Source organism: Enoplosus armatus, chromosome 19, assembly GCF_043641665.1.
Source record: "Enoplosus armatus isolate fEnoArm2 chromosome 19, fEnoArm2.hap1, whole genome shotgun sequence".
NCBI lineage: Eukaryota > Metazoa > Chordata > Actinopteri > Centrarchiformes > Enoplosidae > Enoplosus > Enoplosus armatus.
The window spans coordinates 8,342,878-8,368,295 of NC_092198.1; the positions used below are offsets into that span (position 1 = coordinate 8,342,878).

Sequence of the window (25,418 nt, forward strand, 5' to 3'; positions counted from 1 at the left end):
ATGATCTGTTTTTTAACCAATTAGAGACAGAGCGCAGGGTCATTGATCTCCCCATAAATGTGAGATTACTTCCTGAGGATCACCAGGGCTAACTGTGTTTAAAGAGCCAAATTGCCGTTTGGCCAGAACGTTGCCACATGAGATAATATCTCACAGGTTGTTCCCTGCAGTGTTTCCCCACCTACACTTCTCAGCAGTGACCCACAACTGCTGGCGGGAAATTGTCTTCATGGTTTAAAAGAGATCACGATAAAAGCTCAGTATCAAGGTTATTGGATTGCCGTGAAAGACTGGCTTTAAATTAACAAACAAGTGCAGACTTTGAGGTATTATTGAGGTAATTTAGAGCATTCATCTGCCAGTAGCCTTTCTTGAATTCAGAGTTAAATATGAAGTTAAACACCTGAATTTTAGGGTTGAAGTATGTCATTCTGGTATTGAATTTCAGTCTCAGCCGGCAAGGTCACACTGCAAAACAGATTACATCTTGTCTGAGAAGCAGAGCCTGGAGTTAGCCGCCCTGTGACAGGGCAAAGACGGAAGATGAGGGATCGCACACACTACCTGATGTTGTCAGTCATTAACATGCGGCCATTGCTCCAGAGACTTTTTGTTACATTTAAATCGCAAGTGTTTCCATGAAATTCTGTAATTTCCTTTGAAACTCTATGGGAATGGGGGTTGTAGTTCAGGGAGTTGCACTTAATTTTCGTTAACCCCTGGAGCTAAACTCGTATCGGCTATTGCCAGGATCACTCTTGACATTTCAGCCTTGGACCGCCTTCACGCTGCACAAGCCCAGTCAGATTGGGGCCGACAGAATCCAACATGTTTGAAAAATGTTTGTAAATGAGTCGTCGGTTGGGCCAAAATCTCCAGTCTTCAATGAGTTCACACTACAGAGAAATCTGCATCAACCATCAGGCCTCACGTAGCCATGCTAGTCTGAACAGACGCCCTGGCCTGCAATTCTTGAAGCACAGCTCCATACAGAATGAACTGGAAAGCATTAAAAAGCTTACTGTGATACAACTTTGGATGACTGCTTCCTCTGGTGATGAATTGATAGCTATGCAATTGCTATGATACAAAGCTTATTTAAAGACTTTAAATTCACAAAGTCAGTCTCTTTCCACTCATTTAACATGAAGAGAATAGAGAGACACGCACACTGTAAATATGCATGTCCATAGTCTTTAAAAGGTAACTACACCCTCAAATTCAGCTAGAACCATCCCTCACGTAGTGTGTGACGCAGAGGGTCAAGGGACACGAGCGAGTCTGACTGACCACCGCTCAGGGAGTCTGGTGGACAACAACAGACGTTATAGACCTCGGCGTGAACGCCTATTTCACAGAATTCGGCTGAACCAAACTTTCAAATCCAAGCAGACACATACACAGACACATTTTTACACCCACACAATTTGTTGAAAAATCACCTATATTAACATCATATGCTAACAAGAATGTGATGACGTGTACAGTGGGAAAAAGAAAATGTAGTGTGTAGTTCCTCTGTAAGAGGGAAATCCATTAACCGATTATAGATAATTATGGGAAGTAATGGTGTGGGTCATGAAGCTCTTGTGTGTTTGAAAAAAGGAAAGTTGAATGATGGAAAAATTATAGTTATATTTGCTGTCGGGAGTTTTTTCTTTTTAAATGCAGATCGTAGTCTTTACAAGTTTACCCATCTCATTAGGCAGACAATGAATCTTTATGACCGAAGCAGCAGTATAAAAATACACTGTTCTATCTTTTCCCTAAACACTTAAGCAAAGGCGCAGTCTGTATAGATGCATTATTTAAAGAAGAGTTGCTTAAACATATACGGGAGTTATTCTTTGGTTGTTTATGTTGCAATTTCACAATGAGCTCAGGGAGTATTTGTAAAAATACTCCCAAGCCAACTGTTTGTTGCTAATTGAGTTTAATTGCTAACTGGTTTCACAATGAGCGTAGGGAGTACTTACAGTATGTCGTGTCATATATGTATACATTTCTCTACATAATATGGACATCTAGACAGTCATTTTGCCTGGTTCAAACAGGCATTTAGCTGTCTTATTTATTTGTCATATTTCCCTCAGTTGAGCTTAATATTGTAGTGAGGCTTTTTTGACATTTTCCCTTCAGACTAAACAATTGGCCTTAACAAGCTGTTATTTGCATGCTGTGTGCACACTAGGTGATAAGGCGACAAGAGCGGTGAATGAATGACAGAGTGCATCAGTTTCTTCTATGCTACATAAAACACACACACAAACCAATGACAGGATCTCAAACAGGCATACAATAGCTGGAGCTCGCCATATGATAAAATATACTCAGTTTGATCACCAAACCATTCAGCTGAATTTGCTCATCATTAAGCTTCTTTATGTATTACATCAGATGTTGTCTTTGTGTTTGAATCTAAACTGAAGGCTTATGTAATAGAGTCGATATCTTTGTTATGCTTGTGTCTCATTGGCTCTCGCTTGTTTTCATTTTCTTTGTGCCGCAGTGCTTTACACACCACCAAAGCCCTTCCAGCTTTGTCTAGTTTTGAAATAATGGTAATGATCCCTACTTGCTTCATAATACACCTTCTACCACTCTGAGCATTGATCCTGTTCTGATCAGTAAGCATGGCCAAAACTGTGGTGCCCTGCTGATCTTAATGTCTTCTGTGTAATTATAAGAAACAAGATAAAGTTATGAAGATGTTCAACATGTTTAGGGCTGAACCAGCTCTCTATGGATCCAATTAAAAGATTTATTTTTTAAGTAACTTGAACTACTGCATAAATTACTGGGTGTTCTGTTGATTGTGAACATTGTAGTAGCACATGGTGAAACTAGGACAAGCTGTAGTTCTGACCACTTGTCGGTTTCTTATCTCTAGGCCCCGTGGAGAAGCATGTGATGACTCACGCAAGGCAGAAGGGTTTCCTCAGGCAGAGCGACAGCAGTGCTGAGTGGTGGGACAACTCCACTCTTTGGCCACATGGTGGCACTATGGGGGGCGCCTGGCCTGAGCGCTCGCTACGATTCGGAAGGACAAAGAAGATAAGTGAGATTGTCAAACAAAAGAAAGGCATGACCAAGAGGATGAATGAGAAGAGAGAGAGGACAGAAAAATCAGATCAGAACAGAAAACTCGACCGGAGGCGTGATAAGAAACGGGACCGGAAGTTGTATCCTTTGCGGGGGAGGACTGGGGTTTCAGATGGGGAGGGGCTCAGCTGCCATGTCCTCCTTACTCGATTGGAGGAAAGCCTACGTGAAAAGGAGAGTTCTGAAGACAGGAAGCGAAAGGATGTGCGCCGACATTCGTCTCTCAAACCCAAACCCAAAAAAGGGAAAAGCAGCGAAAGAAAAGAGGTGAAGTCGTTACCAAAAGCCAAATCAAAGTCAAACAGCACGAGTCACGGCGAGAGCATCCATGTCCCACAACCCCGCAAGCGCAGGCTGGCCTCTCTCAATGCTGAGGCGGTGAACAGTCTGCTGCTTGAAAGAGCTACTGACCCACAGCCAGCAGCCAAGCAGGCCAGGAGACAGGAAGGGCCTACGAATGGAGGGTTATCCCTGGACACAGATCCAACCAGGAGTGGTGTTCCTGGAGGTCTGAAGGCTTCACGAGGGAACATCAGTAAAGCCTCCACATCTCACAAACGTGAACTGTGCCAAAGCTCTAAGCGGGTCAAGAAGGCCAAAGCCAAGCGAGAAGAGAGCAGGGGGATGAGTCAGGAGAGTCTGGATGCCCCCACCCCCAGAAGATTGGCTGGACTCAACGCTGCAGCCCTGCTGAAGTTAACCAGCTCCTCTGCTACCAGTAAACCGAGAGTAAAGGCTGCACCCACAGCTACCATCACCTCAGACTGCAAGGCTCCTGCTGCGGTCTTAACCCCAAAACAGCACTCCAGAGTCAAACTCAAACACAAGGGGTGCTCCCAAAAGCAGAAGGGGAAAAAGGTCTCTCCCCTGCACAGTGGCTGCACAGCCTGCAAGAAGAAGGCGGACTTTGAGCCCAAAGTGGAGTGGGAGACGGGCAGCTGCACCCATCGACTGACCAAACCAGGCTACCAGTCACGAAGCATGCTAGCGTACCCGCTAAAGCAAGTGAAGGAAGAGCAGCTGGAGACCGAACTGAGCCCATACTACTGCTGTCCCCCAGAGGGCTCAGTGGAATACTGCCACCGCTTGGCCTTCTTCCTGGGCCAGCAGCCCTATGGAGAATCAGACGATCAGCCTCTTAATCCAGCCATGGCCCCTGTGAAGCGCGAGTGCCTCGTAACCTCACCGTCCCTGACGCATTCCCACCCGCACACAGCTCTGACCCTCAGCCCCCACCCCTGCCTCTGCACCGCCGACCACTGCTTCTCCAGCTACTACGTCCACATCGCCCACCCGACACACACTGGAACAACGTCAGCAAGCCTGGCTCCGCGACCTCTGAACTTTGCCCCCTCCAGTTTATGCCCTAATCGGGTGACTGGCTCCAAGCTGCTGGGTCCACGGGTGTCCCACGCCTCAGGGCTGGCCCACCCCGCCTACTGCAACTCGGTGACTTCACCCTGTTACGGTGACGCCTGCGGGATCAGTGGCTACACCTACAGAGCCATGCCTCCTGTCACCAGCAGGGGTTGTTCTTTCAGCACAGGATGCACTGGATGCACACACGGCATCAAAACAGGTGAGAGAAAACTCAGGTTTGGTTGATCATTTGAAGTCCAGACAGTTATTGAAGGAAGTAAGTAAGTTAAGTAAATAGTCAATATCACATTAACCAACTACCACTGAGGCTGTCTGAACCACATTTAGTATTTTGTTTTAGTAGATCTGGAGCAGACTGAGTTCAATATTATGCCACTTCTTCAATTCACTCATCTTAAGCCCTCTTTGTATAGCTGTTATTTTGAAAGAAACCATTATCCCAATGTTGAGTTATTGCTACAGAACTAAAGAGTCCTTTGTTGTTAAATGTGTGCCTGAAGCTAGTTGTGTGGACCAACAAGTGTGAACATTTCTGTCTTTTCTGTTGTCTTTAATTGTTGGTATGAGCTTTGAAAGTGTCCATAGCTTGAGGCCCTGACTTGGATGTTTCTTGATAAGGCGCTCTAGGCTCACATGTTTCCGTAACAATTGTGTTATATATAGTTGGACTGATGAATAAGATAAAAGAAGCAGGTTGCTTTTAAGCTGATTTACGGGGGAACCGTGCAATTTTCTAATTTTAAAGTTTATGTAACTTTTTCCTGAACCGCAGCAACTGAACGTGCGACCCTAAGTTTGCTAACATTAGCCACCGTTAGCTACTAGTCATACCAGACCAAGTAAGGCTGTAGCAGCAAAACAACTGAGTGTATTGAACTGATCACAAGTGCATTTTATTGCTTATGAATTCAACTTTTCATCTGTAAGAGGAAGATTGTTTTATTTTGTCTTTCAAAAGCTACATAGTCTAGCTTTAAGCTCAAATTTCTTGTGCTATAATTTAAAAGTGTTACTCTCATCCTTTGCTTTTCCAGAGGGTTACTCCTCCCCTCAGGGTGACCACAGCCCTTCCCTTCTCGCCCCCCCCTCCCTGCCCATGTCCAGCTGCCCTCTATCCAGCGTGCCCACTTCCACCCAGACTAAACCCCACCTGCTGACCCCCCTGTCGGGGCGAGACCAGCCCCAGGCCAGGTTAAAGCTGGCCAGGGAATGCCCACAGAGCACCAAGCCCTCCAACGGTTCCCTGTCCATGGGCCGCACACGGCTGCCCCAGAAACAGCCGTCGCCCTTGCCAAGCCTCGGCAGCGCCAAACAAAAGAGAGTCAGCCGCAGACGTGCCACCAACGGTTGGCGGCCTGTTGGAATGCCCACAGAGAGGGAGGTCTTTATTGCGGTAGGTTATTTGTGTGTGAAGATGAGCAAAAGATTAGAGAGCTACTTGTCTCTCTCTGGTAAAGATTTTTTTCTTGTATTCCACCACCAGGTAATACCCTGCTAGTAAAAACCTTAGCATCCACGCAGCTGCCTGGCAGAGAGAAAAAAAAATCAGCTCTTGTGGGGGGTGGGAGATAATTGTGTTTTGACCACGCAGCTTCATGTGACAGATTCCTTTTTGTCTTTATAATGAGAATTATATCTGTCCTTGTCGGTGTGTGTGCGTGCACGTGTATGTGTCTGTCTCAGGGAGAGGATGAGACGGCCCTGCGGCAGTGTTATGAAGGAGTCGAGAGAGACGGTGAAGTGATACATGTCAGAGACACTGTGCTGCTGCGATCGGGCCCCAGGAAGAAATCCCTCCCATATGTTGCCAAGATATCAGCGCTCTGGGAGGACCCCAAAACAGGTAAGGGAGACGAGGAGGGGGAGATCATGGATAGATTTGGTGGTTTGTGTGCATGGATAGATGGACGAAGGGACATATGGCCGAGATTGTTTACCTGTACCTCTGTGTGTGTGTGTGTGTGTGTGTGTGTGTGTGTGTGTGTGTGTGTGTGTGTGTGTGTGTTTCAATTTGCCTCCTCAGGAGAGCTGATGATGAGTCTTTTCTGGTACTACCGGCCTGAGCACACCCAGGGAGGCCGAGATCCCAGCACACACTGTGAGGTGAGGCTCGAATGGATTGGAACAGTGATTTAATGTTTCCCAGTGGTTCAAGTTCTGCAGGAAAACAGTAAAAACTGTGTGTCCTCTATTAAAAACGAACTAAAATAACTGAGGTAAATTAATGTGCGATATGGAAATGTGTACAATTCATAGATGAGTATTTGACATTCACTGAAAACTATATGATTATTTTTATAAACATAGAATTATTTAATTAGTGCTGTCCCATTTTTATGCAGTCTCAAAGTGTTCATAATAATAATTATAATAATGAAATTACGCTACAACTGATCATATGAATACATACAGACAAAATATATAATATTACCATGACATTGTGAAATAATCCAATCCAGTTTTAAAACTCATTATTATGAAATGTCATTTCATCCCACTTTTTTCACAGTAAGAGTTTATTGAAGGTTATTTTTATTTAATTCCAGCAATTATTATTTTACACTGCCCTTTTCCCCCGATGACCATTTTATTTCATAATGCTACTTTTCTTCCCGAAGTCTATCAGGCGAACCAAACAGGGCAGAGCCAGTGGGATCGTGAAACTATAATAAAAATCTGAGTTCTAACAATTTTTTCAATTATTTCACGTTTTCATGGTTTAATTATGTATTTTGACTCTATGTAGTCACATGATTATGTATTTCATAATGACATTTCATCGTTTGATATTGGACACTTTGGGTCTCCATAGGTTTTTTTACTGAAAATATTGGGATTTCAAATTTTACCCAGACGCAGCCAACATAGTGACATTAGCTGTACAGTATATGCAGGTACTGACAGTCCCACCATACTGAGCACAGCGGGAAAATAAAGACACACTGTAATAATTCAAATGAAGTGTGCCGCATTTAAGGCCCGAGTAAAGAACAGAGAATTTTCTATTCATTTTATTTAAGAATGTGGCGACATTTATTGTTGATACTGCTTATATAATGTGTTAGAAACAATTTCAAGTTGCCAAGTTAAACTGTTGTAAAAAACAGACAGAAAAGACGTTAAATTCTTTAGTTTAACAGCCATCTTTATAAGACAAATACTGTGCTTTCTCAAATTATAACCCATAATTTGGTATAATGTGTTTGAATGTGGGAGGAATCAGGGCAAGTATTGTCATTTATATATAGCTATAATAGACATTTTGTGATTATCAATAATTTGTTCGTGTTCAATTGGTAATGCATGATGAAGTGTCCTTATATACATAATGATAAAAATAATATGCAAGAAGGAGGTGAACAGAACTTTCTCTCTATGCAGTCTAGACAGTCGCTGCTGCTGGAGGCATCATTATCTTTCTCTCAGCAGCCCTGGAACTGTTGATGGTTGGTTAGCTCTTTAGTGTAACCACAATGCCAAAATGATGATATCTTCACCACCACAGTCTTGCACTAACAAAGAACAACAGAAAAGAGCAATTTCACAGTTAGAAAGCGAAACAGTGAAAGACTACTCATGTATTTATTCACAATGTATGTCTACAGCACGTGTTGAGTAGAGCGGGATTATTTTTTGTATATGGTGACACTTAGGGTGGAAACACAGAGGCACAATATTATTGCATATGAACAATTACTGTGCTCACGGTTTGAAAAGTGTTGTCATTTCTTCAGCCTTCAGCCAGCACAATAGGAGACGCTTGTGTCGATATGTGACATTGTACACCCACTGTGGTTTCAGAATGAGATTTTCGCCTCTCGGCATCAGGATGAAAATAGTGTGGCCTGCATAGAAGACAGATGCTACGTTCTCCCACTAGCCCAGTACTGTAGGTAAGTACACACACACACACACACACAGAAATACAACGCAGCTATAGTCTTTTTTAAAAGGTTTGTTCCTTTTAATTAACACCTCAGCTTCTGAGATATGTGGAAGCCTGTTTTTGTGACTTCCTTATCGCACAGCGTGACACTGCATCTGTTAATGAATTCGAGGGAACACCAGCCCGTGAACATTTGCTTAGACATCGTTTGCAAATATCTGTTTCGAGTTCATTTCAAATGAAGGTGCAGTAGCATAAAGATGTATTTGATTTGTACTTGATTTCTCTGCAGGTAGTAGAGACTAAGAGTGTCACCTTTCCTTCTGTGTGTGTGTAGATTTTGTGCCTTGGTGAAGCGGCGCGCTGAAGGCGCCCCACCTGGCAGCGCCAGCGTGGTGCCCTGCCGCCCCGACTTTGCCCCCCCTTCCCACCGCTGTGTGCCCACAGACGTCGACCCCGAGCTGGTGTATCTCTGCCGGCACGTCTACGACTTCCGCTATGGACGCATCCTGAAGAACCTGCAGTAGAGGGTAGAGGGGGTGTCGCACCCATGAATTAATCATAACATGGCTCCCCCCTCCTACATAGAGGTGTGGGGGGGGGGGGTGCTGAAGGACTGAACACCCCTGTCTTTTCTGCTGGGGACGCTCACGATGAGAGGGAAAGGGGGATGAAGGGGGAGGGGCCGGTTTTGGAGAGGGACAGATGAAGCAAAAAGTGTTTGTGACACATTATGAAGCACAGATCCCTTTAGTTGACTAAAGAGGGGTTACAATGTGATCGGTGAATCCGTCTCAGTCAGAGCACCAATATTTCCTGGTTTGGAAGAGCGAGGAAGGGAGAATTCATTCATCAGCTTGGATTTTTCAGCTTCCACAAAACTCTGAGGTTACATGGAGGCTTGTGTGCCCCCCCCCCATTTGCCTGCCAGGAACGCCGAACACCAGGCTGAACTGGGCTACTGTCAGGACCACGTTTCCCCCAAAGCATCTTAGCACAACAATCATGTTTGTTCCATTTGTAAGCCAATGGCTCAGGAATGGTCCGGCACTAAGATGCTTCTGGGGGAACACAAGCCCGCACTGTCAGCTCAATGTTAACGGTGTTCAACCAGCCAGGGTGAAGGAGCAGCTAATGGAGAGTGTCGTCTTATTTCTCCTGATTTTGAGTTTGTCTCAGTTGTGTGTTTGCGTGCGTGAAAGGGAGAGCGAGTGTTGTCAGTGTGGATAAATGGATAAATGTGGGTATGTGTGATGGTTTTTTTAGGAGGCTTTCAGGCAATCAAACCAAACAAGCAGCTTTAGAGGAAGTGGAGCTCTCTCTCTCTCTCTCTCTCTCTCTCTCTCTCTCTCTCTCTCTCTCTCTCTCCCCGTCCTCTCTCCTGACACTGACAGATACATTTTCATCTCACGTGATGCTCTGCTCAAACTAGAATACTGTACCTGAAAGGGGGTTTGTGAGACAGATCCTTCCTTATTAAACTCCACAGTAGAGCAGGGCCTCTTTAACTTCGGGTCAGAACACTAAAAATGGCTCTAAACTGATTTTATTAATGAAAACACACACGAGCCAAAAGCCGTTGTGGATTTTCAAACTAACTTTCATCTCAGCCACAGTCCTGGCTTGAAGAAGCTTTGTTTTAGAGAGGCTCTTTCTGAGGGTCCAATAGCGAGAGCCCTTATTGAGGAGTGGAGACGCTCCTGAGCGAGGGTCATCGTTCATTGTGTTTTTGTTTGTTTTTCCTGACATTTTTTCACCTTTGCTGTTCCCTTCGACTTGCCTTATGACTTGCAGATAGAGCTTTAGGCAGCTAGTCTCACCACATACAACTAGGAAGTGGTAGAACAGGTGCACTGTAGTCCCAAGAGAAGGGATTTTGTTGCCTGATTGACTGACTGATCGACTGACAGCTATGACACGATCACTGGACAAAATGCACTGGTTTAGGGCTGCAACTAATGATTATTTTCATTATCGATTAATCGTTTTGCCAGTAAAATGTCACAAAAAAGTGAAAAATGCCATTATTTCCCCAAGGTGACATGTTTAATTACCTTGTCACAGATATTCAGTCTACTATCATGTATGACAAAGACCGAAAATTGACAAGCCAGAACCACGAAATGTTAAATTATCAAATTATTATGATTATTTCAGTTGACCGACTAATCAATCGACTCATCGTTGCAGCTCTACACTGGTTGGAAACACGGTGCACTTTTCATGTCGTCGATCTGCTGCTGCACTCTAGCTGCTCGCGTTGCGTCCTGAAACGTCGCAATGTCCCAGAAAATGTCCATTCTACCAGTTCTAATTCTACATCCTCACAGAGTTTTCCTTCCCTCCTCCCGCCTCCCCCCTGAAGATAAACCAAAGGATGTCACACAAGCCAGAGTCCCCGTCTCCTCCCTCGCACTTCATCTCCTTGTCAGCACTTCTGCCCTCGTTCCCTTCTTATATTGCACTAATTCATTCCTCAATTACAACAAACGTGTTCAGCTCTTTTTTTTGTTTGTTTTTTTTGTTCCAAGTACAAATATCTTACCAGGGGGAACGTAGTGTGTATCATTTATATATATATATGTGTGTTTGGTAGAGAAGGAAACAGTAAGGATGTCATGGCTGCTTTTGTCAGTGCAAGCTGTATATTTCTATTCTTTCACCGGCCAGCGTGTTCATCGTGTTACCTGATGCACAACCTGTTGAATCCCATGGATATATATATATATGTATATATATATATATATATATATATATATATATATATGTGTATATATATATATATATATATATATATATGTGTATATATATATATATATATATATATATATACATATATATATAATTATACTAGAGTCATTCCATTTGATTTATCCATCAGCTCTGACATACTTATATAAATATACAGTATATATATATATGTAAGTATCCACACTGTTAATGTGATTAGACTTCAACTGATGCGCTGTGCGGACAAACGTATGGCACCATGTTAGATGTGTATTTGGATTGGGGGGGGGGTTGTGGGTGGGAATGTGTGGGAGGGTATTTGATACATAACTGAGTTGTGGTACATTTCAGACCACGCTCATTCATTGCCTTTTAACCTGCAAGTGTTGTACTGTCACTCAGAAAAGCGAGTAGTATCGGAGTGTGTGTACCTTATTTTAAAAACCTAAAGAGTACCCGATTGCTTTCCTACACAGCAGACGCCCTGTTCTTCAACATTGGATAAGCCGTAACACTCTAAAGCCATCTTTAACTTTCTCTCTCTATATGAGCAGCATGACTCTTAACCCAAAACAAAATCAAAAACCTGATGATTGGGTTTTTTTTATTTATTTCTCTTAACGCCCAGATTCTTCAAAGAGGTAATATATATTCTCCTACTTTACAATTTCTCCTTATTAAGAATATTTTATTATGTCGATTTCCTAAGATGGCATATGCAATATATTTTTAGACTTACTATTTTTGGACAAATGAACTTAACAAATCAAGAAAAGAATATGCATTCTTTTTTATTTAATTTCAAATTAGTTTGAAATCATCACAGCGTTAATTGAGATTTGACCAAATGAAAGAAAGAGGAGAATGAAGGGACTTGATGCCGTCATATATGACCTAAGGTTGTAGATAATAGGCAGTGAGAAACTCCCTTCCAGGCGATTTCTAATGAAGTGTACATATCTGAACCCAGGAAGCACCGGGCACTCTTTAAACAAGCAGACAGCCAATGCACAGTGTAGTATTTTTGCAAGATCTGTAATAATTATATTTAAAGTAAGAAAAAAAATATTTAAATGGAGTAAACAATAAAATATATTAAGATTTCAATTTAACTTATTTGGAAATACTGTGTCTAATTGATTAACTATATCCTGTTTCTTTGTGCTTCAGGATAGAAATGATTTCTGTTTTATTTGTAACTTATAAGTTTAGAAATGAAATGATTGAATTGCGGTTGTTGACAGATGTAAATGTTGTTTAGTTTCTATCATTTAGTTGTCAGGGGGTGGAGACCAGACCAAAGCACACCCTGGCAGATGGGAGAGCAGAAGTCGCAGACTTTTGAGATACGATTCCCCTTTTGAGATACTTAAAAAGTTGAATCTGACCTGAGACCTGTGGGAAGAGACGACTTCTAGCTCTCCTGCCTAACCTGACTGACCTTAAGTGTGACGTTTGGGAGAATGCCATGGCAACATGGTCACCTGAGCTTTTATTGATTCGTCCTATTAGGGGAGAGACGGCAACTGTACACCTGAGACAGGACAGGACGTCCTCTGAGCTCCAGGTAGGAGATCCCCTCGGCGCTGATCTAAGACCAGCTTCCCTCCTCTAAATTAGGAAATTAGGGACTGTACGAAATTCACTAGGGAGGGCGGGTTGTGTATTTTTTTATTTGTGTGTTGGGAGAGCATTTTCTCATCCCAGAATTATATATTTTTTTTCATTCATTCTGGGGTGAAAATATTGCTGTGCTCAAGTCTTGTCAGCACCAAAAGAGCGGGCACCTAAACGTAGAGCAGCTCTCAAAAAGAGGGAGTGACTGTAGAGTCCCTACTTTGTGTGTTTGCCATAAATATTTTATTTTGAAATATTTAGGGGTGGGTATTGCAGTTTTAATACTGCTGTGTAGGGCCTTGCTTTTTTACAAAATAAAATATAAACATTTGCCCCCCTCCCCATCCCAATAATTTTCGAACAGTCCCTTGTTTAAGTCATTGAAACTACAAGGTTTTCCAGTGGGCTCAGGGGAAATTAATGAGTAGATCAAATTGAGGATTTGCTGAACAGCTTCTCCCACCATCAGACCGGCTGACCATGGTAGCCTTTCTCCCAGATGTGCATTGATGGTGTTTGTCCCCTAGAGGGCAGGAATCCTATGTGGGCACAACAGTCTCATGGCCACATCCCAACGCTGTTTGGCAGCTTCCTCTCCTTGTCCTCTTGTCCTTGCATCCTTAATCTTTTGGCTACGGAGAGTGAAAAGGAGATGAAGAAAACTTAGTAAGGAAGTTGTCATGAGTCATCCTCCCAAGTGCTGGCCAGCCCTGCAAAAAAAGCATGGACTAGATTGTATGTTATTTTTCATGTGACTTAATTTCCTAGCAGCTTTGCACGGACACAGTTGCATCCTTTGTTGCCATGGCGACAAGGCAGGGCCAGCACTCGGGGGAGAAGTCAGTTTCTGTGTACGTAGGATGTCCACAGTGGCAGGGGTCAAACACCGAGTGACCTTTACTGAAGCCACACAGGAAGTGTGCTCACTCCATGAGTCAAAAACACAAAGGGACCCGACCAACCCATGAGATTCTGCTTTCTGTGTGGTCTGTATTGATGCTTATTATTGTCAACATATATTTTGATATATTTGGAAAAAACGGGGGATATACAGTGAAAATCTAGATATTTTTGGAGTAGAGAAGCAATGTGTGTATAAGATTATTGTCACTTTGTCATGCTCTCTGAAAATCTCTTGGATTTTTTTGAAGAATCATGTAACATCCCTGCTGATTTAATGTTCCATTGAAAGAATATTTATAAATTTTAAGTCCTTTGTGAAAATTCTGTGTGACGCTCTTTATTTATTACATTTAACTCGCACAAACCCTCTGCAGCTATGTTGTTTCTAGTCTATGTGACATTGTACTGTGCAAAATGGGAAGCTGTTCTCACTTCATGTGATCAATAGGAAGTTCCTCTAGCAAGCAACTGTCGTGCTGTACGATCTCCACAGGAGGTCAGCAGTGAGACAGAAGTCACAGGTCAGGGTCACGCCTTCTTTGACCTTTTCATTTAGGTACCAAGTGACATACGGTTCGTGGTCATCAGATAATTTGAACTCAGCAGGAGACAGCTTTCAACCTTCTCCTGTCCCTTTCCTGTGTTTTCCTCTCCCCACATGTCCTCTGTCAGCACAGTCATTATCTGTCTTTGGCCTTTATCCCTGTTCAGGCCTCAGGGCATTAGGAATGTCCATCTAACACACACACACACACACAAACACACACACACACACACACCACAGGGCCTTAGTTTCTGTTACACAGGCAGCCAAAGCAGTCGATTAGTGTCTCGTGATAATAAAACAACAACAACAACACACTTTGACCTCAGGGCCTCTCAGGTGTGCCAGCCTACTGTAAGATTATTGGCTGCTTGGCAGTGTATAGGAACTGACACAGTGGGTTCAAACGAGGGAGTGGGTAAGATTGGGTTGTGTTGGCATTCAGGATCTGGAGTTTGTCTTTACGTATCACCTTTAAACCAATTTTATAAAATAAGTCTTAAGAGTCACCAGTTCACCAGTTTTTTTTAATGGCTTACTTTTGTATTATTACTTGAGTTTTTTTAATTTTTTTATCCCAAATGCACTTACTGCAGCCTCATTAAGTATAGATAGATCTGACTGTATCTTATTTTCTTCCAAAATTGGACAGCATGTTGTGTCCCATATCAATAATAATAGCAACAGTAATCATAATAGTAGGATTATGAACCATTAGTGTACTGTAGTTGTAATTCTGGGGAAAACAACAATACAATGAAACACTCATATAGTGACGGTCTCTCTCTGTTTCTCTTACATGCACATCTACACAGACGTAACAGGAAGTGTGACTGTGTGTGAAGACAAAAGAAATGTGAGGAGAACAACATGAGAATGAGAGGAACAGAAAGGCGAAACCCTGCTTCTCTTTACATTTGATCACTGGTCTATGGTCAGCAATGCTTTACCATTTCTCATTTATGATTTTGTGAAACATCAGGAAAAGAAATGTAATGCAAAGCATTTTTTTTTTACATTCTGTCTAATGGAGGATTTACGCTATGTGGCCTGAAAGCTTCGACAGATCAGCAAAGAGAAGCATCTGCTAGAGAAAGAATCAATCCAGTGAATGCAAAATAGACAGAAAGCCAGCTTACACTGAGGGAGACCCCCGACACAATCGCCTAACTGGCTTTTCATCTGCTCCTGTTGTCTTTCTCTGTTGGTCTAATTACCACGTCCGGCTTATTGTCCTCTTGATGACTGTAATTAATCAAGTTCTGCTCCCTAATCTCTGAATCTCATCATCCTTACGGTACACCAGGGCTGGCCACACCGGATGGCAGCCTGATGTAAGCTCTTTTTGGGAGTGTAATTGTGTGCTTGTCTGCAACTTTGCGTGCAATAGCAAATTGCGTGGTCCCACCCTGCTGTGTGTTTTTTTTTGTTTTTGTCAGGAGTGTGTGTTTTCTCAGCACACAGGTCAGTAATTGTTACTCATCGTCTCCTCCTTGAGGCAGTAGCTGTATGTTTGCAGATGGGAGTTATGCAACTTATCTTTCAGGAAGTTATTTTGGGGCCTTTAATGTGAAGATGTTTTCCCTGTCTGAGGCCTCCCTGACCCCTGTCTACACGCTGCACCATTCTCGCAAACACTCTACGGACTCCTACTCTCTCATAGTCTTGTCCTCCTCTGAGCTTCAGATGGCTTACCAGGTCCTTAATCTGTCCTCTGAGTGACATCACCCTCTCCCCGCACCCTCCACACACTCCTCACAGGACAGCAGGGGAGAGGGAGGGAGGGAAAGCGAGAGGTGGTGGCCACTGGTGGTTTAGGGAAGGTGAATTAGCCCAGCACAGGAGACTTGGTAGGAGCATACAGGATCACACCCGACACACTCCGTCAGAGCCATGGCAGCGGGCACAGCAGAGGAGAACGCACACATGGAGGAGCTGCTGGACCAGGGTCTGGGGATGGAGGAGACGGCCAACGACCTGCTGAGGAGGCCCTCACTGAAGGAGATCTACCACAGTGACTCCCTGCTGGCACCCGACACTGACTTCATGACAGGTTAGAGAGATGAGCGGGTTTAGAAGCTAAAGGGTCACAAATACATTTCTCATTTACCTCCTGTGGTATGTAGCCATGCAGATAGTTTGCAATTCTGGCATAACAGGTGTGCCTGATAGGACTTTATATGATTTATTTTTATTAACATGCACCCTCTGGGCAGAGTTAACATAGACATATTACTCATATCATACAAAAACTCTGTTTCAGTTTGGTTTATAAAAACCCTCCAAAGCCTGGCGACAGAATAGAAAACGTTCTTTAGGCACTTTTAGGCAAAGAGAAGTTATATTAACAGCTGTTATTTAGTCAGACATATTGGTTATTTGATCTCACAGGATCCTCATCAGGGCAGAAAAAGTGAAAATACTACATTTTGTACTCTGTTCAAACCTGTTGGATAGCCTCGAGAGAACAGTCAGGGAAGAGCGATATTTCTTGTTCCCCTCGTCTATGTTGGCACTACAGATTTTCACTCAAGCTGTATGATGCTTTATTTGAACAAGCTAGTTAAACTCAAACACTAGTCCTGCATACCTGTCCTGTGTATCACATGCCACGCAGTCAAATTGTGGGTGTTATGGAATGTGCCTCGGCTGAGGAGATTTAGGGAAATGCCCTGTCCCCTCAGGGATATTAGTATCAGTGGACTAATATGTGAAGGATTTTGTTTGTGTACACGTGGCCTTGTACTGTATATGTCAGCATGCAGGGTGCTGATATGAGCAGACAGACGCTGTTCCTTCATTCAAGAAACACCATCTGGGAGCTGAGATTTAACCACTCCACTGCTTCTCTATGCCGCATTTATTCTTTAATGTATTTTCATCTTGCTAAATTGTGTGATGTATGAACACATGAACTTCAGAACTGCTGTCCCAGCTGCGTGTACGTGTGTGTGTGTGTGTGTGTGTGTGAGTCTGAGGCACAGAGATATACGTAATGCGTGTGTTTTTATGTGTGTTTACATTTGCATGAAAGGCGTCCAGGGAGCCTGCCGGTTCTTTGTATAGCTGAGTTAGTGCAGAGATTGAGCTTTGGGCTGCTAATTCCCTTTTACAGCGCTGGGATTATGTGCTATTCTAATCCCAATCCCATATGGGGTGTGTGGAGGTGGCACGAGGATGATGTCACGGCCAGGACAAGAGGAGGAAGAGAAAATCACAGGCCTACATAGAGTCACATCTCTCCACGAGAGACAGATTACTGCTGGCTGCATGCTTGAATGATTACACTGAAAGTCTTCGCCCACAACAGATCATCTCTGTCAGAGTCACATCTTCCCAAGAACATTAGACAACAGGCTTTTTAGAAAAACTATACAGCAGGTTTTTAGGCTTCATAGACTAAACTCTGAACTAAACTCCCACATCCCTGTCACATGAACTCAAATATCATTTAAATTGATTTTACGCTTTTAATTATTTAACTATTACTGATATAAAGGTACCTAGATATAATAAATATTTAGGTCTGTTTAGTTACACTTTTGCACTCCTACAATTTGGAGTGGTGAAAGCTGGACTTTTCATTTATCCATTACTTTTATTTATTTTGATCATTACTTCATGATAAATATTTCCACCATTTATCTGTTCTCAACCTTGTATCAATTACTTTGAGCTACCTGTTTCACCTTTGTTCACTTGCTAGTTTTCATGCACTCTTTATCACAACAGGAGTTATATATAGCTGACTCTATAGATTTTTTAATCAGATCATAAGAGCTCCTCCACAGTCACAGTCTCTCTCTAACTGCAGACATATCTCCTGGGGTGCATTGGTTTGGAATCATTGGTTCAGTTCAAGTGAAAAAATACACACATGAGCAGAGATTATGCAACTGATCCTTTTTGCTCATAATCAATTTTATTTGAAAACTGCTGGAAAAGAATTCTTTATTGCATAACTGCATTTCATAGTTGACTCCTGTGTGTTTTTAAGCCTTGGGGTTCACTCGGTAACTACAGTAAAGCATGCGTTGGTTTTTGTTTTTGCCTCTTCCTCATCCTCCCTATTACTCAGAGTGACCTGCACTGTAACCTCTGTAACTCTGTGGATGTACAAGACAAGCACACACACACACACACACACACACACACACACACACACACACACAAACAGGCCACATTTCAGGTTTATTTCTGCTGTTTCCTCTCTGTGTCTCAATCTCTCATAGTGACATGGGGCTTATGTGTGGGGGCGGGGTCAAAGAGGCTCAGTCTGAGGGATTATCATTGTACTCCGCACACACACACACACATGCAAGTACACGCACACACACGTGCACAGACAATTTAGGCTGAATTGGACGACTACTGAGTTTTTAAGCGTTATCAACCCCACCCCCACCTTTATACAAGCACACACCCTGAGCAAAAGGGCTTTAAGCGCTGTCATACACATCACCGCACCCCAGACTGTGTCAGGCGACCACCAAGGAATCGTGGGAGGATCAAAACATCAGTAACCTCATCTTCTGCTGCAGATCCTGTAATACTGCTTGGAAGGTGTAAACAGAGGCGGACAAAACATCAGACAGGCTGCTCCGTGAGTGTGTGTGTGTGTGTTTGCATGAGGAGATGAGATCTTAGTGGACACCAGCCAGCGGATCAAAATCAGATGGAAGGAGAGCCGGCCTGTCCTCCTGGAGCCAGAGGAGGAAAGAGGAGAGTGTGCTCGCGAGAGGAGAGGAAGAGGAGGAAGACGTCTGGTGTTGTGGAGGAGGGCCCACCCGGCCAGCAGAGGCACCCTGACTCCTCATCAGTGTCCAGTGTCTCCCACGGTATCCACCTCTGAACTATTGTTGCTATGTTGGACTGATGATTGCCAGCAGTATATGAAAAAACAATATCGGTGACAGTTGAAAGTGTTTTGGATGTGCGCTCAGCAACCTTTGTTTACATGCTGCTGTGTGATGACAGTGTGGATGATCCGCTGTGTCCAGCTGTGCCGTGACCTCATTAGCTTGATTTCTGCTATATAGGCACGACCAGGGGAGGATAAAGAGCTTACTCCTTTCTCTGATTATATTTATATCTTGTTGCCACAAGAGATGAGCCTTAAAAGTAGACATTTGGATGTGGAGTTGTTGGTTAACAAGGTCTTTCTGACTATTGCTCTGTGAGTTTTTGTGAGTTTGTTCTTTGTTTTGCTCTGTGAAATCTGCATAATTAAACATATTTAGACATGGTTTGGAGACAGATAAATGTTCAATGGATGCCTCAGATTCCTCTGCTTATTTTAACGGACCAGCACTATTGTTAAGCACATCTATCATACCTACACATCTTGTTTTCTATCGTTCCTTCAGACGACCGCAGCTCGGCAGCCAGCGGCTTGGACGTGGCCGACCGGCTGACCTACCTGGAGCAGAGGATGCAGATGCAGGAGGATGAAATCCAGCTGTTGAAGATGGCACTGGCTGACGTCCTCAAGAGGCTCAACATCTCTGAGGAGCACCAAGCAGCTGCTGCCGGCAGGAGATCATCGGGCGCCAAAGGTGAGCAAAGATCTGTGTTTGGGTTATTGCCACATTTACCCACATCTCAGTCTGAGGATTTGAGGTATGTCAATACAGTATGTATGTAACAGCTTTGGAGACCTGAACTGTATATCAGAAGAGACACTGATTTCTTTTATGGATCATTGATGCTGAACTTTACTAAGGAATTAGTTAAACCCAGTGTTGTTCATTGTGGACGGCAGGAGATTATTGGGCAATATTGGTTTTATAAGTTTTCACTATATGTTGGCCAACATGCATGAGGCATTTATAATACATAATGTGGAAAAAATAAGTAATTTAGTGTTGTTATTGTATGTTCAGCATACATCATTGTCACAACTCTCTGATGTCTAAGTTTGAGGGACACTTGCTAAGATGTATAAAGGTCTATAAAAAGTGAAAAATGTCAAAAGATGTTCAGTTAACGATCATAGAAGACAAAGTGAAACAATGTGAGCAGCTGAAACTAAAGAATATTTGGCATTTTTGCTTGAAAAATGACTGAAACGATTAATCAATTAGTTGCCGATTAAGCTTCTTATTGATTAATTGATAAAAACTGTTTCCGTCCTAATACTTGTATATATATCATATATAGTTTATATAAAAAGATTATCAACTGATATAATATTAAAAGATTTTACCCCCAAGAATCAGTAGAAGCATCAACATCAGGCTGTAGTCCATCATGTTTCTGTACTTACTCAAAGACACATATGGAAAAAGCATCCAGAAAACCAGTTTAGTCTAATATTTCTGTACTTTATATGCATCCATAGAGACACGTGCACACAATCCAATTCCCATTATTTTTTTCAACAAGGAGCTTTATTTGTGCAGACAAACTGTCACAACAATCACCACAAGCAGGATGTCCATAAGTTTTCTTTTATCCACCGTAACACATAATATATAATACATTATACTACATCATACCCCATTTGTGTGTGTGTGTGTGTGTGTGTGTGTGTGTGTGTGTGTGTGTGTGTGTGTCCCAAACAGCCAGACCAGTGTCTCTAGCTCTGCCCTCCAGACCGCCCATGGTGACCTCCAGCGCTGCCTCCCTGAAGAAGAGCTCCACGCTGCCCTCCAGCTCCACAGCCAGGAACTACAGCCCAACACCACCCCGCAGGTAAAAGCACTGCTGCTCAGTCTGCAGGCTGGGAGCTGTAACAGAACACGGTCCAAGATCTGCATGCAATGTAAAAGATTGCTTTTTAATGTTAATCTTAAGTATATTTTGTGTTTTGTTTTAATGATACTCACCCTTTATCAGTATTTAAATAGTAAAACAAAAAGGTTTGATTTCTTCTACACACCAATGAGAAAAGCTCACAATGAAACTGCAGCCTCACATCTCAAGCTTCAGTTCTCATTATCTAATGTGCAGAAGCAATCAGCAGACACCCTCCATTATCCAGGAAACACTGCACGTGGACGCTCAATAATTATTCCAACACTCGCCTTTATTTCAAAGCAATAAAGCAGCAAACCATCCTCTGCAGATATCTTCCTCTCCATTACCTTTCAAATGATACTGCCATTAGATAGCATTACTCAGAGGTTCTCTCTGTAGTACCTTAATGTGCTGCTGCTATATCGGGGGTATGCTGATATAATTGCACAGAGAGAGGTAAATCTCCATTCACTTAAGGCTGTCCGCTCAGTATTAGGATGAAGTGAGAAGCATCAGCACCACCACCGTCATCATTAGCAGCAGTCGTTCATTTCCCTCCACTCTCATCTCACCTTTTCTCTCCACAAATTAATCTCATCTCACCTTCTGTGGTCTTTCTCTCTCACTCGTATTGACACCTGCTTCTTCTTCTTCTTCTTCTTCTGCTTTTTATATTTATTATTTGTTGCCTCCAGTTGCCTCCCAACCATTCGTCATTCCTCCTTTTCTCAAACATGTATTTCTCACATATATTTAAACTGAGGCATATTTAACATCCCGCTGACCACTTCAGCGGGTTCAGTGGGTCCATCATTACAGTTTGCAGCCAAGCGTTCAAAACCACAGCACTTTATTTTCAATTCAACAGTTTCCAGAAATATGTCAGGCTGAATTCCCAAGAAAATGGGTTTAAATTGATGCATAAGACATGTTGCACCTGTGAAAATACAAAATCGTTTCAGATTTTACAGTAATGTTTCACTCAATATGTGTGATGTAGAGCTATTTATCTCAATTTGAAGGTACTTGAGGGAAACTCAAAGTGGTTATTGAGCCAGAGGCAGCCGTATTGGAAGCTAATTAAAGACAATGATTTGAATTTTATAAGCAACTGAGTACCTAATTGTGAAATGTAACCAATACTTTTATGTTAATGTTAATACTTAATGTTGAAATCCAGGTAGAGAACTCAAATGACCGAGGTTTCCAGTCACTCGTCCGAACATCTCTTTCTTGGATCATGTGACAGAGTGTAACCTGATTGGACAGAAGTCTGATCAATCAATTCCAGACTACTGTTCTTTGTTCAAGAGGTCAAGTTTTTTATCTTGAATTATCAGTGTCTGAATTTCATCAATCCCATTTGAGCAACTAGATTTTTTCACTTCTTGGATCTGAAAATGTTGATTATGTTGATATTAATATAATGCTGAATTTGCGAACCCCACAAAAATACTTAAAATCAAGCTCTTGAAATTGTGCAACTTCAAATGACCTTCTGGAAATTCCAAAGAGATGAATAGAGACCACACACAATCAGAGAGGTGGTGTTTAAAGTTAAATATTTCAACATATCAACATTAAGTATAAAGAAATTATTAAAATTTTACAAGTAGGTATGCACTTTTCTGACTTCTTTGACATTTCCTGTGGCCTGAGAGTATTTCAGATCAGTCTCATGACCTTACAGTATTTTTTTCCCCCTTCCAGTGGAGTGAAGAGCCCACCAGGGAGTGTCAAGGACAGTCCGTGTAAGACCACTAAAACACGACCCACCTCTGCAGCCTCCACCTGTAAGAAACTTCCAGAAGGGTAAGAAGCTGTTCTTGCATTTCTAAACCTCCATGCAGAAGACCATGAAAAGACTAATGCCTTTTCTGTGTCTTGTCTATATAGCTAAAATATATGTCTTAAAATGCAATTTCACAATACAGTCTCCCCATTTATATGTTAAAATGCTATTTCTCTCAAATCAAATCAAGATTATTTCCAACCCACGACATCCTGCTTTATGTGAAAACACCTCAAACCACAGAGGAACATTACCAGTAGATGGGATGTTTTAACTGTTTAGTCAACCTGAAACTGATTTGACAATCTGACGTGTTCATTGTCACAAAATCTGTTGTCAGATTTACTGACTTCCCCTGTCGCTGTATCTCTTCCTCTCCTTGTCCTGTCCTCTTGTGTCTCTATATCAAATTCTATCTGTGTCTCATTGTAACAGCAGCAAGTCCAAGGAGGCTGCAGTAAATGTAGGTAAGTGAGCGCCCTCTCTGCTTCTCTGCGCTTGTTTTTTTCCAGGCTGTATCTGGCAGTATAGTCATAACAAGAATGTGAAACAGCTGCTGACTAAGCCTCTATAAAAAAAATAAAAAAAATAAGTGGTTTAGCAAAAGACTGACATGACAGTGTTTGCTACATGTGCTGTAAATGAATCGGCCTGTGTCTTATGTTGGTGCAGGGACAAGACGTGTGACACACTGCAAAGGTAGGATTCACCCCAAACAATATTCATTAACATGTCATTATAAAGTCTTGATCCACTTACATCTGCACAATCTTGAAAGGTTGAGAGCATTGTGTCCGAGCTGTTATTTTATCCTTCATTTTTCCCCCACATCTCACCATGACTTGTATTCCTTCCCTCACCCCTTGCACCCCTATTTTATTTTTTTTTTTTACCTAATCTCTTCTTTCTCCCTTCCAACCCTTCCTGCTGACCAACCTCCCCACTGTCTGTCTACTCACTCACCCTCCTCACCTCATTTCACCACTTCACTTAGTGACTATGCAGATCTATCTGAGCCCCCTCACAAGAAAGACTGGATCTTCTGAGACCGCCAAATCTGCGGCCACAGTGCTGTCCAACAGCGGGCCCACGGCCACGCCTAAAAACCCTCAGGGGGCGAAGGGGGGCAGCAGGCAGCAGGCGAGGAAAACGACCCCGTCCTTCACCTTAAACCTGCAGAAGACCACAACCAGCCAGAACACAGCGCAGGACACGTCCAACTACAAGAGCCCCACAAAATCGCCCAGCCAGTACTTTCAGATTTGCTACTGAGGCAGGCGGATAGAGATAGATTTACTACAAATGTGTCCTTTCCATCGAGTCAACTAAACCCAAACTAATTATTAAAAGCCTCAATCGCCCACTTGAACAGATCCAAACAAAGACTTTCTTCTGATGTTGATAAAACAAGAAATGCATTTTAAAATGGGGCTGAATGCACTTCTTAAATTGCAGGGATGGCATGATTTTCCTCTGTAGGTCATCCTGACTTTGTTATGTTCAACATGAGCACTTACGAAACATTTCTACTGAGTAACTGAAATTGTCAACACAGTGTTTTATGGCATGATTATTTATTTCAAGGATAGTATGAAAGCTTTAATGCATGTTTAGTGTAGTCGTAGATTCCATTTTCTCACGTGCTAGCTCCTGCGTATTGTTTCACTGAATGCCTGTGTTCACTGTAAACGTCCTCTCCGTCACTCTGTACGTGAAGTTTTGTAACTAAGGACGTGTGTCTGTAGACGTCTTTTGAGCCCCGGCTATGTTTGATGCCACTGAGTCCGTGTCATGCCTGAGTGCTGTGATGTTTCTAGTCTTGTAGTTGATGTTCCACTTTAAGCATAACTGGTTTACAGTATGTAGCAGAATCAGTGAGAAAAGGCTCATTCTAGTTCAGGACAAAACAATAAAAAATAAATAAACGTGACCACTAATGGGATGGCTTTTCCTTATGTTGTCTGCTGCTAAGTGTGTGAGTGTGTGCAGGGTGAAAGTCATGTGCAATGACCTTTTCAGTTGGACAAACAGTCAAATGAAGACTTATGAAAATACTAGAGCTGTGCCTGCTACATTTTCCACCCTCACTGTTGGAAAAACTCATTTTAGGATTCGATTTCACTCCAATAAAGCTTAAGTCAAAAGGTGCGTCCATCTATATATCTTAGTGCATCTATAGTGATCAATCTACCTCTGTGACCTTTCATGATGAAGTCAATGAGCTCCAAATGTCCGCGGCCTCAGCGCCCTCCTGTGGAGATAAAGGACCCCAAACAGGGACAAGAGTGATCCTCAGAGAAAGGTAACATCATGTGGGTATTAAAGCTGCACCGATGAATCCAGAACAGCTAAATCAAATAAAAGTTCCTTTACAACATGGGGATGAACTTTTTGATGATCGCCAAGCCAATGTGAGGCCACTATAACCTGAGAGTGGATCCTCACCACTGTTTGAACCACAGTGGAAATTAGGAGGACCTCTGCTGGTGAGAAGGCAACACTGCCACAAGTTTGATTTTAATGCTGGAGATGTAGCAAAAACCTGAATTATCATAAAACTGTGCAATGGGACATTTAACAGCTGTATTTATCATTCAAAACAAAGCATACATTTAAATATTTTTATTATATTAAATAATCCACAGGGAGTGGTGTGCAGGATATTAGGTGGAACTTTTATGTACATAGTAGATACCCAGTACCTTGATACAAATACCTTAAAATTA

At 42.5% G+C, this 25,418-nt stretch overlaps 2 protein-coding genes across 2 annotated transcripts; both read left to right on the forward strand.

Annotated features, from left to right (window-relative positions):
- Positions 1-2,910: 2,910 nt before the first annotated feature.
- LOC139302497 (bromo adjacent homology domain-containing 1 protein) lies at positions 2,911-8,895 on the forward strand. Its single transcript, XM_070926203.1, has 6 exons — positions 2,911-4,681; positions 5,517-5,875; positions 6,166-6,325; positions 6,506-6,585; positions 8,284-8,375; positions 8,706-8,895. Exons 1-6 carry the CDS (start codon positions 2,911-2,913, stop codon positions 8,893-8,895), a joined length of 2,652 nt encoding a protein of 883 aa, XP_070782304.1.
- Positions 8,896-16,055: 7,160 nt separating this feature from the next.
- Positions 16,056-23,964, forward strand: LOC139301830 (echinoderm microtubule-associated protein-like 1). Its single transcript, XM_070925289.1, has 7 exons — positions 16,056-16,215; positions 19,529-19,717; positions 20,726-20,855; positions 22,611-22,712; positions 23,131-23,159; positions 23,365-23,391; positions 23,687-23,964. Exons 1-7 carry the CDS (start codon positions 16,056-16,058, stop codon positions 23,962-23,964), a joined length of 915 nt encoding a protein of 304 aa, XP_070781390.1.
- Positions 23,965-25,418: the final 1,454 nt, after the last annotated feature.

Excerpts from the sequence above, each read along its gene's own strand:
- LOC139302497 (XM_070926203.1), top strand. The coding sequence starts at position 2,911 with ATGACTCACGCAAGGCAGAAGGGTTTCCTCAGGCAGAGCGACAGCAGT. Across the intron at positions 6,326-6,505 it reads CTGGGAGGACCCCAAAACAG|GAGAGCTGATGATGAGTCTT; the intron begins GTAAGGGAGACG and ends TTGCCTCCTCAG. Across the intron at positions 8,376-8,705 it reads CCACTAGCCCAGTACTGTAG|ATTTTGTGCCTTGGTGAAGC; the intron begins GTAAGTACACAC and ends GTGTGTGTGTAG.
- LOC139301830 (XM_070925289.1), top strand. The coding sequence starts at position 16,056 with ATGGCAGCGGGCACAGCAGAGGAGAACGCACACATGGAGGAGCTGCTG. Across the intron at positions 19,718-20,725 it reads GAGATCATCGGGCGCCAAAG|CCAGACCAGTGTCTCTAGCT; the intron begins GTGAGCAAAGAT and ends TGTCCCAAACAG. Across the intron at positions 20,856-22,610 it reads AGCCCAACACCACCCCGCAG|TGGAGTGAAGAGCCCACCAG; the intron begins GTAAAAGCACTG and ends TCCCCCTTCCAG.